At 36.9% G+C, this 16,876-nt stretch overlaps 1 protein-coding gene across 11 annotated transcripts in view; it reads left to right on the top strand.

The window, feature by feature from the left end:
• Ssx2ip (SSX family member 2 interacting protein) overlaps nucleotides 1-16,876 on the top strand; it is a 40,116-nt gene that overhangs the window by 9,808 nt on the left and 13,432 nt on the right. For 3 of the 11 annotated variants that reach the window (XM_087212989.1, XM_087212991.1, XM_087212990.1), the window contains exons 2-8: nucleotides 6,794-6,910; nucleotides 7,515-7,681; nucleotides 8,339-8,551; nucleotides 11,502-11,612; nucleotides 13,349-13,484; nucleotides 15,325-15,400; nucleotides 15,476-15,653. In XM_087212989.1, the coding sequence (XP_087069115.1) occupies nucleotides 6,880-6,910; nucleotides 7,515-7,681; nucleotides 8,339-8,551; nucleotides 11,502-11,612; nucleotides 13,349-13,484; nucleotides 15,325-15,400; nucleotides 15,476-15,653 (912 nt within the window). In that variant the 5' untranslated portion in view covers nucleotides 6,794-6,879. Of the gene's footprint in view, nucleotides 1-6,793; nucleotides 6,969-7,514; nucleotides 7,682-8,338; nucleotides 8,552-11,501; nucleotides 11,613-13,348; nucleotides 13,485-15,324; nucleotides 15,401-15,475; nucleotides 15,654-16,876 lie in introns of all 11 variants that reach the window. The other 8 variants (XM_004841362.3, XM_004841364.3, XM_087212988.1 and 5 more) reach the window with 4 other exon arrangements.

Raw genomic sequence — 16,876 nt, 5'->3', positions numbered from 1 at the left:
ATTTTTCGATGTAAATTATGGGGTCAGTAAGTTTTGAAGGGACTCACAAATACATATCTCAAAATGTCTGGAAGCCGCTGCCTCAGGAGCCTGCCGCACACTCTCACCCAAGGTCCCCTGTGAAGTCTCAGGGAGCAGGGATATCGGTCCCTCCTGCCCCACGGAACAGGTGACATCTCTGCAGATGCCACTCAGGGCCACCTTGTCCCCAGGCAGTCAAGACAGGAACTGCATTTGCTCTGCACAGGGCTGGGAGGTGCTGAGAGGATGCCACGTTGAGCACTTGCTGTTCTGAGGTCCAGGAACCGCTTACAGTGACAATGGCTCAGGGATAACCTGCTGAGGGTGAGGGTGTGGGTGTGTAAAAAAGACAAAAACAGAAAACTTGTAATAGTTATCTATTGCTTCATAACAAGTTACTCCAAAAATTAGCAGCTTAACACAACAAGCATTAAGATCTCACCGTTTCTGAGTCAGGAATCTGGGTACTGCCTAGCTCAGTGCCTCTGGCTCGGTGTCTTTCACTAGGCTGCCAGCAAGGTGTTGGCCAGGGCTGCTGGCATTTAGTTTGGGCAAGGTGAGATGCACTTCCACATTCACTCACACAACTCACAGGCAGACTTCAGCTCCTGTTTGCCACAGACGTGTGTTCCTGTCTCATTGGAGGTAGGGCTACTCACACCACCATGGCCTGCTTTCCCAGAGAGAGGGATGCAAGAGACGTTGAATGGAACAACCTTCTGTGGAAGCTGCAGCCTTTTCATAACCTAATCTTCAAAGTGAAATCCCGTTGCTTCTGCTCTATTCTGTTAGAAGCTGGTCAGTAAATCCAGCCGATACTGAAGGGTAAGAGTAACCCAAGGCAAGGAATAACTGGAGCCATGTTAGAGGCTGCCTGCCCCAGAGCTCTACGTGCAATTGATGAGCAGTAGATTAAGAGCCTATACCTCTGGTGTAGAAAGAACTAGCTAAGGAACTTTTGTTTTGTTTTTTGTTTTTTGGTTTTTTTGGTACCAGGGATCGAACTCGGATCCTTCCACTTGCAAGGCAGGCAGCGGAAACACTAAGCTAAATCCCCAGCCCCTAAGGAACTTTTTTGATGGGGAAAAAAACAAGAGCCTCAGATATTTTTGCTAGCCATCCATAAGCTTAGTTTATGTTACATTAATGTTTACTGTAAGATAGAAAAGTGTTTATAAATGAGAAAGAAGCTAGGAAAGCAAAGCTAATTTTACAAGTGGGTCTCAATAGGTTCCAGTACAGATTGTATGCTCTGAATGAAATCATTTAAAATACATTATAAATCTTTTAAATACACTCATTGGAAATTTTAGTATGATATTCTACTTTTAATTGCTATAGATTGATTAGTTTACATTATAGGGTTGAGAGTTAGTTGATAGAATGAAAGGAACACAGAATGTTGAAGAGTGAAATTGTGTCCTGGATTCACAGCCAGTTAGAAATGTGTTCATCAGTCCTATTGATCTTGCTAAGCCCTAGTTTCCTGTTTTTGATATAGAAAAACAATAGGAAATAAAATACTTTGGCACAAACAGTGATAGATTTATAAATCTTAACAGTGTCTTCATTTTCTTTATGAAAGGGTATAATATTAGATTCAAATGTATCACTGTTTCTCAGTTTTCTACCCAGATTCTAAACTAGAAGATTATTTACTAGATAATTTTTAAGCTCTGGGTAACATTTTTCTCCAGAAAAAGACCAAAATATCCTTGCTTATTTTACATCTGAAGTATGTGACTTTGGTTCTTTGGAACCTATGGCTACGTATAAAGAAGATAAAGTACAGTACCTCAAAAGTGTTTCTCCAAAAGCGGTCAGATAATCTTTATACTAAAATCATTTGTTTTACTCCAATCAGTAATTAATATTTTCTATTGTGAAGATTACAGATTGGAATCTACATTGGGAAGTACTTGGAACAAGAAGTTTATTAAATGGGTATATACATGCTACCCACAAGTAATGAATAGAGCTGTCTCTATAATGTTGAGAATAGGAGAAACAATTTTTTTTTTGGTACCAGGGATCGAACTCAGGACTTGGCGCTTGTGAGGCAGGCGGCAGCACCACTGAGCTAAATCCTTGGTGAATTGTTTCTTTTTTATGGATTACTTTATAGGTTTTTCTCCTTTGCATTTCTATTATTTCAGGATTGTTCTCAACAATCTTAGGTGAATGCAGTGGCATTTACAAGGTATTTAAATTCTTTATTCTTTACGTTTTGCTCATAAAACTCAGTCGTAAATTTGACCTATCTTGAAATCTGGGCAGCTGCTCTTAACCAATGATACATACAGAGAATTTCAGGCTCCAGATTACTTGAATCAAAACATGATTTTTCTCTTAACATTTTTGTTCTATTAAGACTGCAGTAACAATGCTACTGTAAGCAGATTTGTTCTCATGTGATTTTTCATACATAATCACATCCACTGTTTAATGTTTTGCTCTGACTTGATCAGATCTACAGAATGAACTCGTGTCCCAGTGCCTGGTTTATGATAGACTCTTAGGTTGCTTTTGAAGCTTTAGAGTTACAGTGGACTTGTGATGGTACATATGAGGTTTATGCAAAGTATGCATGCTTTGGCTACCTTTCTTTTGCTTTTAAATTAATTTGACTTATTTTACATCTTCATAAAGATAGTTTCCAACTTTCAACAATGAACTTTTAGCTATGATTGATATAGAATGCAACACTTTGCTTGAATTAGCCTCTTGGTTTTTGGGTGCATATTGATTAAGTGTGTTAAGTTTCCTGAAAAGACTGGGTGGGTATTTTATCAGAAGTCTCACAGTGTGTAAATGGGTGCATAGTGGAACAGAAGTGGACTGGTGGAAAATTAGCTTGTGTGAGATCATATACTGAAATTCTACACTGTTAGTTGTTTCATAGGACTTCAAAATGGAGTTTTAGTTTTCATTGTGAATATTTAACTAGACTCAAATATTGTGCAGGCTTTTATTAGTTAATAGTACAGGGAACAATTCAATGTCTAAACCTGAAGGCGCTAAAAAGCTAAATTCACAAAGCTAAAGAGTAACTGACTTAAATTACATTTTTGAAGAATGGATATGTAATAGACATATTTTGGGCTTTAGTCTTTCTATAAAAGGAGAACAGATATGTTGTGCAGTGTTGTCTTATAAATACCTTAACAAAAGAAAAAAAGGCCTTGAAAAAAATCCCTGTTTCTTCTGATCTTGTTCTTCCCTTCAAAGCTATTGATTACAAAGAATTAGCCCACTGCATAATTGTTATTATAAAGATGTTTATTTCTAAAGTTTCCAAGTATCTGTGTCCAACTTTCATTCAGAGTAATGGTGCCTTTTGTTATTCTTTTAGTCATTTAGTCATTTATTTTTTTAGTCATTTTACCAAACAGCCCTATGACTAGATGAAGATGGTAACTAATATTAATTATGTTTTTCCCATATGCCAAGCAGTATACTAAACTCTTTATGCATTATCTCACTTAATTATCAGAGGAAACTTACAAAGTGTCGCTATAAACTAGGACTCAGGGAGGTCAGATGATTTATCCAAAGCTGTTAGAGTAGGTAGATTCCTTGTCTCTTGCATTCTCGTCTATTTACAGCTCTATCTGTAAGGCCAAGAGTAAAATTAATGTTCCTTACTTTGTGCAGACTGGACCTGTATGCTGCTCATCCTGTTACTGAAAGCATTGTTGAAGTACAGCCAGAAGTGCAAAATAGTTTAGTGTCTTTCTTTACCAGAGAACAAGTAGAAAACCAGCAAGAGATCAGTGCCAGGCTGGATAACAAGCTTCATGCGTGGAAAATGGTGCTTTAACATTGTCTGGTTTACATTGTGCGCTGCTCTGTGACCTACAAATCGTTCTTGATTTCTCTTTCACTCACATTTTAATCCATCTGCAAATGCTGAAGGTTCTTTCTCCAGAACACATCCCTGATTTTTCCGCCTGTTTCTGCCTCCTCTGTGGAACTGTAGTGCAACACCTGTTGTCTTACCTGGCCTACTGCAGAAGCTTCCTTGTCAGTACCAGCCTTTACTTGCCACCTTCTCTGCAGTACTCAGCCAAGCCAGAGTCACTTTCCTAAAGCATAAAGGAAATTGCTACTTTCCTGCCTAAAGCCAGAGCCCTTCAACATTTCATTACAATTCAGAGAAATCCAACTTCCTGCCCTGTAGCCTTGCTTACTGTAAGCCTTGCTTACACACTGGCTTTCTTTATGTTTTCATGCTTAGCAAGCTCATTTCCTTCTCAAGTTTTTACACCTGCTGTTTTTTCTGCCTAAGCTACTCTAGTCATTGACTACCTTGTGTTGGACTTGGCCTCATTTGGATGTCAGTTCAGACGTCACCATTCATAATAGCCTTCCCTGATCTAGGTACCCTCTTTCCAACACTGTCATTGTACAGTATCATGGGGTTCTTTGCTCTGAGTGTTAATTTACTGCTTGTTTTATTATCCTTAGTTACCCTCACCAGATTGTGAACTTCTTGAGAGCAAAGCTTCTTTTTCTTGTGCCTAGAAAAATGTCTTGTACACAGTGGGAGCTCAGTGTAATTGAATGAGTGGAAACGTTCATCATATTGCGAGTATTTTCCCACAGTATTAAGTATTCAGAATAAGGGTTGTAAACACTTCATCTTCAGGCGGGATCTGGCCTAAAGAGACATTTTATTTGGCTTATTGCATGGTGTTATTGTTTTGAGCTGTAATTTATACAGACACTTCTGGTTCAAGGACCAAGTTTTGATCCTGCGACTAGGTTGTTAAATGAATTGGTATAGAGCATGTACACTATAATATTCAGAACAAAGGCATAGTCAAAGGAAACTTCAACTTGATGATTTTGCTTTATTTGCATAACTCAGTGCAGTACTGTAATGCAACAACATAAAACTACAGTACTGTACTGTATAGTGCAATCAGCAGAAATTACAGTACTGTATAAACAAGGTGTGCAGTACAGAAAAGACTGAGGTTATATCACCATGATGTACAGAACTGTACAAAAAGGACAGGTCGTAAGTCTGAGCAGTGGGTCCTAAGTCTGAACAGTCATTAAACTGGTAAGTCACTAAACAAGGAATATCAGGAGTTAAGGACAGACCTTAAGTGTATATAACCTGTAACCATCTCACGTAAAGATGGAGAGCATTTCTGGCACCCACTAGGCTTCATATCTTCCTCCTACTTCTCCTGGTTCCCATAGGGTAACTTATATAAAATTAAACATTTTTCAATTGGCTTCTAATATTTACAAATAGGGATGCTTCACATAAAAGCCCAGAATTCCAGTGTCCCTGAAACTTCTGAGATCTGTCACCACAGGCCCTGCTTTCTCTCTTGACTGCAGTTTGCTGTGGCTGAAGAACAGCTGTCCAGAGCGGGCAGGTGGTCACCATTTTCCCTGCACTTTTCTTCCCTCCGCCTCCTCTGACCTTGTAATCAGTTGACAGTTGCCACTTGCAATTTGATTTCTTATGATGGAGAAATATTTATCTCTTCCATTATCTCTATTAAAAAGTGGAACTGTTAGTGGTAGATGGAAACAGTTACATGTCTTATACTTAGTTCCCTCCATTTATATTTCTCACCTTTTAGGTATTTGTAGTTCTTCATAGTTTTGTTTAAATACTTGTTCACTCTAAGTCTACATAGTTCTGTGCAAAGTCCATACAGTGTTGTACTTTATAAATGTATCATGGATTTACCTACTTTTATACTGTAGAACATTCCATTTTTTTTCTATTGTAAAGAACAACCTGTAAATAACTTTCTATACATACTGTTAGAATGAAATTTTAGGAGATATTGATATTTTTTATTTTTAAGATGTATTAAGATGCATATTACAAAAGTGCTTGGTAATATAAATTAATGTTATCAGAACAGCAGTGTGTGCAAGTATTCATTTCCCTACATCTATGCCAACACTAGGAATTATCATTTAAATGAAAAACTTTGCTGATATATTTGAGAAAAAAAGACTGCTGGCCCAGAACTTTGTCATTTTCCTATCTACATAAATAAGAATTGTACTTTGTTTTAAAGCAGGCATATCTGACTTACAGCCCTGGACAGTTGGTAATGTGGCCCCACAAGATCATAAACTCAACATTTTGTGATGTTTAAAGCTATTTTTCATGGCTTAACTGTGCAGTGCTCCAGTGCCTGCTGCACAGGTGACCCTGGAACGCTGTGCAGGGAGATGCAGGGCAGTGCTGCCTCTGCCTCCTGTGCTCCTGCACATCAAAGCCCACCTGCATCAGATGTGAAGTGCACTTGTGCAGCTGGACGAGTGCAGCACGGGGGTTACCAGTAGCAGTATTTTATCCTCCCTAAACGGGAAGATAGATAGTCACTGTCAGTAAGCAGACATGATTTAATTACTGAACTTAGATTTCTTGTTATTTCACTTCAGTGTTATAGTAAAAAGTATAAAAATAAAGGAAATTTTGTTATCCATACTCATTAATTATAGTGTATGTTTTACATGTGGCCCAGGACAATTCCTCTTCATGCAGTGCTGCCCAGGCAAACCAAAAGGTTGGACACCAGTGTATTAAAGGATATAATATAGAAATGTTACTTAATGCAGTACTGTACCTTAGATTGGTAATATAATTCTGAATCTTTACTACATGCCATATCTGCATGGGAATAAATACTGCAAAATCCTCCTGTTTTGAAACACATACACCAAATTCTTACACATTAGTTTTTTTATTTGCTTGCATTTAGATGCAGTTATTCTGTCATTTGCTTTTAAGGAGATGCCTACATAGAAGAGTGACAGCAACTGGCTGTGTCTCAGTGCTGAACTAGTTCCTCAGGTACCCTGGCTCTGGAAATTGCTATGGGAGATTGGATGACTGTTACAGAACCAGGTCTGTGTGCAGGTAACTGAGTCCAAAATAACTGGAAACCACAGGAGTAATTGTAAAGGTGAATTTCTCAGTGACCATATGAAATAGCACAAATATTGAAGATATGACTAAAGAAAGACATAAATAGTTATGAAATACCTAATTTTCACCCTCAGTGAAGTTACTAGAGAAGAGCTAAGAATGTGCCATGAGTAGTATTCAGTGCTATGGATGGATGAATAGATTGCTTGATTTTTTACAATTTTCAAGGAAATTTTTATGCATTTGAGATATATTCAGTAGCTACTTCAATGTTTCTCTGAATTACTCCTTTAATCAGAGGAATGTTGAATGACATAGACAAGTGTGTTTTCTCTACTATATTTATAAAACTAAAGCAGTGGAAGCTAAGGTATCTTGGCACCTAGCATGCCTACTAAGAAGACCACTTCAGTTGTGTCCTTTTGGAAAAAAAGTATATCTTTCATTTAAAAATGGCTTTGTCCTAATTTGAAAATACATATATATATATAAATTTATTTGATACGTAAAATCTTTGGTAATAGAGATTATAGTTTCACATGTATTTTTATAAATTATGAGTGCTTTTTATTGACTTTTTCAGAAAGCAACAATATCTCTCATACCTCAGAAACAAAGATGTCTCCATCAAGTTTATACTTACAGCAAGTGCTATGTTCTTCAATACCTTTATCAAAAAATGTACACAGTTTTTTCAGTGCCTTCTGCACAGAAGAGAATATTGAACAAAGTATTTCATATCTTGATCAGGTAACGTTTTTTTAACCAATGGTGAAAGTCATGTTACATAATAGAACATAACATATCAAGGTTACATGTGTCAGGCACAAGTGTAGTATGAAGTGGCCTGAGACTTCTAGGTTTGCAGAAAACCTTGGTGATTTAATACAAGGTTACATGTTCTCTTTGGAGGAAGTTGGCCTTCCCACTATCCCAGGCTCTTCTACAAGAGCAGAGTCCAGAAAAAAACTGGTTTTTAAAGTTTTTTTTGTTCTTTGGGATAGTATTTTCTTAACAGTCTTGGGCAGGTTTTCAGATTTCTCCTGGACAAGATTCCTATTATTACTTTACAAGTTGTCTGATAACCGACTTTAAAAAAAATTAATTTATTTAAAACTTTTAATTGACAATTAAACTTATATATATTTATTGTGTATGCCATGGTTTGAAATACATATACATTATGGAATGGCACAATTGAGTTAGTTAATAGAAATATGCATGCTTCATACTTAAAATCTACTCTCAGCTGTTTTTAAGAATAGCCTACATTGTTATTTGTGATAATCAACATGTTGTACAATAGCTCTTTTGAACTTACTCTTCCTGTCAACTGAAATTTTGTATCTTTTGACCAGCATCTTCCCAAGGGCAACCAACTTTTAAAAAAACATTTTCTCCTATTAGGAATTGACTACTTTTGGGTTTCCTTCATTGTATGAAGAACCCAAAAGTAAAGAAGCAAAGAGAGAATTAAATATAGTTGCTGTTTTAAATTGTATGAATGAGCTACTTGTACTTCAGCGGAAGAACCTTCTAGCTCAGGAAAATGTGGAAACACAGAATCTGAAACTGGGAAGTGATATGGACCATCTTCAGAGCTGCTATGCAAAACTTAAGGTACAAATTTCATATCAGTTGTATTTCCACTCCATTATTGTATAACTCAGGGCTACAAGTATTCATTGACTTTATCAAATAAAAGCTTTTTTTAAAAACTGCTAAGTAAAAGTGAACATAAAAGTAATTTGTACATACTAATTGTATTACTTTCAAATATGTATATTGAAGGCCTGGATTTTATGAATTGCTTAGTAATTTGCTGAATCTGTTGACAGTTAATTAGGAAATATTTATATTCAGAGGAAAATACAATAAGGATTCACCTACTGTCTTGCTTAAGAATATTTTTCTTACAATTAAATAATGCAGCCTCTTCTAAGATTTTTAAACCAAAGTTCAGTAGTGAAAACAGGCTAGATGAGACCTGTTAGAAGTCCCTAGGGTTCTAGAAGACTGTGGGAAAGTGCATTATTTAACTTTTGTCTGAAAAAAGGGTAATACTTTCATAGGATCATTGACCTACAGTATTTGGATGTAGAACATTTATTGCTGGTTTCATTTTCTTTTTTTAAAAACTTTCTTTTATTTATTTTTTAAAACAAAAACTTCAGAAGGAGAGGAGCAAAGTGTTTGAAAGTTTTCCTTTTAAATTCTTGTATGCTAAGAACTTATATTGTGGTTGTATATTATTAAGGGTGTAATATAATCCAAGCCAAATTTTTTCCTAAATATACTAGTATATTTTGGGTCCCTTTATTTGAGGGAATCAAAGCCTTTGTTATTTATGTACTCTCGGGAAATCAGCTTCCTTTTAGTTTTCATCTGTTAGTCCATGCCCCTCTCCTCTTTCTTGCTATATATGCTCTCCCCTCCCTACCTCACCCCTCCCAGGAAGAGATAACAATAAAAAAATAAACAGGATTTTGAATTGCTGATCTCCATGAGAGAATAATAGAATCTCTGTATTTAATATTTGAAAGTCCGGTAGGGAGTGTGCCATAAAATAGAAGTGGCAGAGTCACACCATATGTGAACACTGTAAACATCAGGGCACAATGTACCTTAGCTGCTCAGTGGCACCTGCCCCTTCCAGTCTGTTGCTACCCAATGCTACTTATGTTGTTTTCTTAGTTCATATACAGTGATAACAATATATTTTCTCTTTACTCATGTTTTAGTTTTTTGTACATCTGTATGCCTCAGGGATAGAGATTATCCAGTTGCGTGTCCTGTGACTGACTGGGACACTGTGGTGGGCTGGAGGGGAAATTCAGGACCCTCTAGACTGTGATTGTGGATCCTGCATTCATCCAAACCAGAGACACCAGTGGAGGGTCTAACTCTGGATTAGGCTGATCCAGGGCTGTAAACCTAGAAGGCGGTATTTTCACTCCTGCGCCCCGCTTCACCAGGTCTTACAAGTAGCCAGTGAATGATCATGTCACGATGTCATAGGCTGGGGCCACTGTGACTTTTCTCCAAGGAGTGGTCTTTTTATTAGGACTGCCCAGAACATAGAATATTTTTTTTAGGAAATCTTCTAATTTTGGATTTAACCTGGGCCAGAATCTCTTATTTTGGCTCATCTTTGGATAGAAGTGTGTATTCACTGTGGAAAATCACTGATCTAGCCTTGAAAGTTTCTAGATCTAGCATATGATTCATTCAGCTCAATAAATATTGAATATTTCTGTTACAGGAACTGGGTTTCAAAGGTAAATGAAACCTTAGTCCCTGCACAGGAGGAGATTGCATTCTAGTGGAATGAGACACATTGAACCATAATGATTTGCTTCATTAATTATTCTTGGTGTAGGAGGTGAAAGCGTCACAGAAAGATAATTCTTGGTCTGTGATTTGAACAATAAATGGAAATTTACTAGCACTTGGAAAAGACATTCCAGGCAGAGCATTTAACTTGTATAAAAGCAGGAAGAAAGAAAACATTGCACTTCCAGGGAGTTGCACATAGTTCTCTAGGGGCTGCAGTGTGTAAAGTGTGATGATGAATGGTAAGAAGTGAGGCTGGACACTTGCTGCACATAATATGAAAGTTTACCTACTCAGAAACTGGGAGGTACTGAGGAGAAGTAGAAGAGGTAAATAATATTTTGGCAGCAAGGTGAAGAAATTCTGGGGGTGGGGAAGTATGCTTGGGAGGTGTAGGGTCTCAGAAAGCCTGGTAATGAGGACAGCTGTGAGCAGACTGGTGCAGAGGTTTTGGACTTGAACTAATCTGTGCCATGGGTAGTGTTCCCACCCTTCTGCAGGCTTGGCTCCCAGTTACGTTTGACTCTTTCTCAAAGTCAGACTCACTCTCAAGGGAGGGATGATGTTGCAGTGTTGCAATAGCTGAGGAGATCTTCAAAAGGGTGTTGTAGAAGTCTTGAGACCGTAATGTTAAGTGAAATAAGTCAGACACACAAGATTTAATATCACATGGTTTCTCTTATATGAGAACCCCACATGATAAATAAAGAGCAAAATAAAACAATAGGAAGTAGGAAGACAGCTCTCAAATGGGAAGGGGGTCAAAAGATGGAGGGCGGGGAGGGAGGGGAAGGAAAGGTGCTGAGAAAGAAATTAAGAGGTGTTACGCACATAAACCAGCTCCACACAGGAATGTAAGCATATACTGCAAACGTGCGCTGACAAAGAGATACCAAAGAGAAGGTCTTTAAAAGACATTCTAATATATTCAGTATCAGCATTGTGGAATAAGGGGCGAGCCTTTCAAAGGAATCATTTTGACACTCAAATATAGAATTTGGTATTTAAATATTATACAATTTGATATGTAGATTTAATTTTGTAATAAGCTCTGTAGTAACTGCTTAAACTTTGTGCGTGCCATTAAACTTTGATTTTAGCTAATAAACTAGTATATATAATATCTTGTTACTGGTCTTTTAAGAATTTAATTGTTCCCCAGTACCTGGAGGAAAAAAAAATTAATTGTTGCAAATTCTATGTTCATTTTAATGGGAATGGCATATGGATATTTTAGGAACAACTGGAAACTTCCAGGAGGGAAATTATTGGGCTTCAGGAGAGAGACAGACAGTTACAGTGCAAGAACAGGAATTTGCATCAGCTACTGAAAAATGAGAAGGATGAGGTGAGTTGTTTTATTGCACATAAAGTTTAAATGAATTTGTGTGGGGATTTTTTTGTAATATGTGGTAAGAATCACTTTAAAAAAACTTACTCATCCTGTATCAGATTAGAAAGGGACAGATTCCTAGATACATATGAATTACCAAAGTTGAATGAAGAAGACCTAAAAATTCTAAACAACCCAATATCAATCAATGAAATTGAAAACATAATTAAAAACTCACCAAGTAAGAAAAGCCCAGTTCCTTCCTGATGGCTTCACTGCTGAATTCTATAATGGTTTAATGGACCTCTGAGTACGATGCTGTGTCATATTTAACTGAGAAATGAGGAACCTTCCTTAGCACAGCGCTCTGCCTCCCCCTCCCTGCCCGCCAGGATCCATTTGGCTCTGAAAATCAGTCTGTAGCCGGTAACCCCAGCGGCCTGGACCACCCTTCCTGCACTAACCGCCCTTACTGAACACATGTTCATGCACTTTCTCTTGGGCACAAAGGTGCTTTAAGTGCAGAGTATTGATTCTGTGCTCCACCTGTACTTGGTACCTGGCATGCCACTCTGGTTTTTTTTTGTTTTATGGTTGCAGGGATTGAACCCAAGGCCTTGCCCATGCTAAGCACACAGTCTACCGCTGATAAGCATCCCCAGCCTGATCCGCCCCTTCTTTCACTAAGCAATGACATTGTTCCTCTAGGTGAACAATTACTTGACTAAATGAGCACAGGAGCAATTCATTTTAAAAATCTCATTTCTGGGGCAAAGATGCTAACTTAGAATTGTGACATCTTTTGGCATAATTCTAACTTTTCTTTAGTAGTTATGTGGAACTAAGGAGTTAATGCATTTGAAAGTATTATTTTGTAATGTATCTAAGAAGAAATTTTATTGCTGTGTAATATGATCCCTGTCCATGTAATAACTATAAAAGTACATTACTTTCACTGTTTTATATGTTTTAACTACAAGACATTTAGGGAATTGTATTTCTTTTGAAAGCCTTGGGAGTAATTTAGACTTATTTTACCATACTTGACTAGTAGTATATTTAATAAGTTGCTAATTAATATCTTAACCATACCATAAAGTTGCTTATACGTATTTCCTGGAGTTATTTCATATTACAGTTTTACTTGATCTCTTAATTACACTTCAGTATAGTTGGTTTGAATATAGTTCACCTTTGGGAAGGATTAAGTTAATAATAATCTCTAGTAGGGATTGAGAATGGCTACATAGGATAAAACGTACTTCTATCAAGAGCTGCCTATAAAGCCATTGTAGATATAAATTTTGAACAACAGTGCCTGACACATGAGTAGGCCCTCAGCAAATGTTGATCAGAGAGAAATGACTCTGGGTATCTGCTGCTGTGTGCTACTGGCTAATACACTGTGTAGTTAGTTCCTAACACACCAAAGAAACTGATTGCAAGATGAGAGTATAAGGAGGTCCTTAGAAATGACCGATGAATCCTGTTTATTTCAGATAAAGCTTTAATCATTTTAATACTTCCAGAAGAGTTTCTAAAGGTAAAAGTATAGAAGATAAAATTTAGAATTAAGAGTAGAAATTTTAGAATTAAAAAATAAAAACTTTGTGATTCATATAATGATACTTTAAAAAGTAGTTTCCATTGAAGGAAGAATCATCCTCAAGTTTTTAAACTATTATATGGGAAGATGAATTTGTGAATTTTAACTGGGCTTACCCTCATTTGATAGAAAATTTTTTTTTCAGGTACAAAAATTACAAAATATCATTGCAAGTCGAGCTACTCAGTATAATCATGATATGAAAAGAAAAGAGCGTGAATATAATAAATTAAAAGAACGTCTACATCAACTTGTTATGAACAAAAAGGATAAAAAAATAGGTAAGCAACTGGCAGAGATACAGCTAAGAGAATAAGCTAATGTGCTCAGAAATAAGCATAAATATGTCATGCACGACAATGTTATTTTCATGCTTTATACAGTTGAGTTTAGATGGTATATGTCCATATAAACTGAAAATTTAGATAGTGAAAACTAAGTCATTTACGTTTGTCTCATAAGTTGCATAATTTTAATGTGACTAGGATTGATCCATAGAGAAAAACTAAACCAGAGGACACTCTGATTGTCCATAGCAAATTAAGAATCAGGATATGTTTCTGAATATCAAAAGAAGTAGGATTTTAGAGTTAACGTCATAAAACTGTTCATCTGATCAACTCATTCATGTGAGTTTGAGTTCTTTTCATTGTGTGTTTTTGAAGCAACTACTATAAGGATGTACTATAAAAGTGTGTTAGTGTCTGATGTATATTTCTTTTGTAGTATTGTTCTTTTGAAAACTTTAATCTACAACTATTCATGTAAGTATGTGCATAATTTCAAGTAGTGTAGATTTAAACAGTTAAGCTACACACACAAGTAAAGGTATGCAGGGCAGTTTTACTGCCTTGGCATAGACCAGGGAATGAGAAGTCTGTGGATTGTGTTTATTGGAGAGTGCTTTTCGAGTGGATTATAGGCAGTCTTCTGACCTACATTTTGCAGTTACATTCCTGTCTTTACTAACCTGAACCTGGACTTCAGCAGCAGCTGATGAGCATATGCTTCAGGCTTTTCCATGGTGGGCCATTGTGGTTCATTGCTGCCCGCATTACTGACATTTTGTCCAGCAGAGCTGTTGCAGTTGTCTGATATTTTATTTTAAAAATTACTGAAAAATAGAAAGTGAAGGTGTAATAATAGTTAAGATAAGTTTGAAAATGTTTAGGTATTCTGAGTTAATAAGTCTTACTCATGTGGATAATCATTAGTTTTTAAGGTCAGTTATCCTCATGTTTGTCCATGAAGGAAAGAACAAAATTAAGGGAGGAGAATGAAATGCAGAAAGCATAAAAATGTAACATCTAATTAGAGACATTTACTAAAGACTGAATTCTAGAAACAGACTGCTTGTATTTAGGCATATAAGTGTTTCCTATTCCACACCCAACCAGAAGTGACATTTTTATGATTTTATTAGCACTACAATTGTAATAACTTACTCTCATCCTGTTTCCTTCTTATTCCAAATGGGTCCATCTCTGCCTTGGGCAGAGAGACTTTACTATTGGCAGGCGCTTGACTTCTTTGAAGATGATGACGATGATGATGTTGTTGATAGAGCATGGCAAACCTTTTCTGTAAAGGTCCAAATAGTAAACCTGCTTGGCTTTGTGGGGTCTACAAGTGTTTTTTATACTTACCATCTCTGCCACTGTAGAGGAAGTGTCCTTAGACAATACATACAGAAAGGGATGTGGCCGTGTTCCAGTAAAGCTTTTTTACAAAATTAGTTAGCTGGCCTGCGGGCCGTAGTTTGCCAACTCTTGATAATGAAATTAAAATGATAAAGTAACATTTATTAAATACTTACTGTGTGCACCACTTACTGTGTTTACTCTCCTATGTTAAGTGCCTTAACCTTATTTCTTTTAATCTTAACTTTTTGGGTGGATACCATGTTCTTCCCATGATATCAGTGAAAAATAAGCTTAGTTAAATAAGTTCGCCAAGATCTCTTGGTGCTTACAAGCAGTTGAATTATAACTTGAAATTAGGCCTGTTTGTCCCACATCTCAGCCTGTCTGCCAGATTGATTCATAGCCCTAGTAGGTGTAGAGTGCTTTAGACCTTTAAACACATATGATAAGAGTTTGTTTTGTGTGTTCACATTTGCAGCCATGGATGTTTTAAACTACGTGGGCAGAGCAGATGGAAAACGGGGCTCCTGGAGGACTGGTAAAACAGAAGCCAGGTAGAGTCTACAGCACTGAATCAGGTCAGACTTGCTTTGTCCACTGCATTCCCATGATGACAGTTTCTTTCTCAGGAACGAGGATGAAATGTATAAAATTCTCTTAAATGATTATGAATACCGTCAGAAACAAATCCTAATGGAAAATGCTGAACTTAAGAAGGTTCTTCAGCAAATGAAAAAGGAAATGATTTCTCTTCTTTCTCCCCAAAAGAAGAAACCTAGAGAAAGAGAAGATGAAAGTACAGGAACTGTAAGTAGCCTTCTTTCTCTAATACAGTCTTCAGATCATTGATTGAACAATCGAGGCATAGAAAGTTGTGTGCAGAGAACACCACAGTATTGGTGTTTTAAAGAGGACAGTCACTGCTATGGTATTTCCAGTTACTGGAACAACAAAAATGTCCCTGTGTGTTTCCGGACACACCGTGGGAAACAATGGAGATAATCTGCTGAGGACTTAATCCATGCCAAGCAAGCACTGTGATAAACACTTTATACGCATTGTCTTCATATTATTTCTTATATGACAAATTACTTCAAATATTGTAATAATCTGATTTGTAGATAGTGTAATTATCCCCATTTTGTAGATGAAGAAACAGGCGCAGTAGTTAACTAGCCCAGTGTGACACATAGCAGAACTGGTCTAATTCTGTCTTGCACAGAATCAGCTTGTAGAGCTCACACTTGGAACCATGGTATCAAATCACCTTTCACTTGTTTAAGTATCATGTATTCTACTTTTTAGAGAGTGAAATTTTTGTTAACTGAAAGAACCACATAATCATTCAGTCCACTCATTTGTTGAGTGTTCCTTCTATTCTTTCTCCTGGAAAGAAACAGCTAAAAATGTTTTTGACTTTTTCTCTCAAGAAGCTTTTTGGGAGGGACTGACATGGAGAAATGACTGCACGTGTTAATGCTATGTTAGGGTGGTACAAGGGGAAAAAGAGAAGTTACCATGGTGATCAAGATCAAAGAAGACGTCATAGAAGGTGACATTTGAGCTGGCTCTTGCCAAAATCAGTGGGTGTTTCTGAGGTAGAAGATGTGAGGCGAGTACTGGATGCAGGGGGACTAACATTGAGAAGTCTGAAAATTGCATCATGGTGAAAAGTTCTTTTTAGTTAATAGATTTTCAGATAAGTTTAAATTTGAGTTCCAGCAAGTTCATATTAGTGATTAAGATATGAAAGTAATAATTATAACAGAAAATGCTTATCACCAGTGAGTCACCAGAATTTGCTTTTTAAACCTGTATTTGAGGATTATTCATTTTATAGGATTATAGATTAGACTAGCTAGTAAGCCCATCCCACCTCCTTTTTTCTTTTCACTTCTTTAAAAATTGTTTTTAGTTGGGTTTGATGATGTCCACCTGTAGTCTTAGCACTCTAGGAGGCTAAGGCAGGAGGATTACCAGTTCAAGCCTAGCCAGGCAATTCATTGACTTAGCAAGACCCTGTCTCAAGA

The sequence above is a fragment of the Heterocephalus glaber genome, unplaced genomic scaffold (genome assembly GCF_053883595.1).
Source record: "Heterocephalus glaber isolate CG9 unplaced genomic scaffold, H.glaber_assembly_v1.0 deba00001442, whole genome shotgun sequence".
Lineage (NCBI taxonomy): Eukaryota > Metazoa > Chordata > Mammalia > Rodentia > Bathyergidae > Heterocephalus > Heterocephalus glaber.
This window is presented reverse-complemented; position numbering and strand designations above follow the sequence as displayed.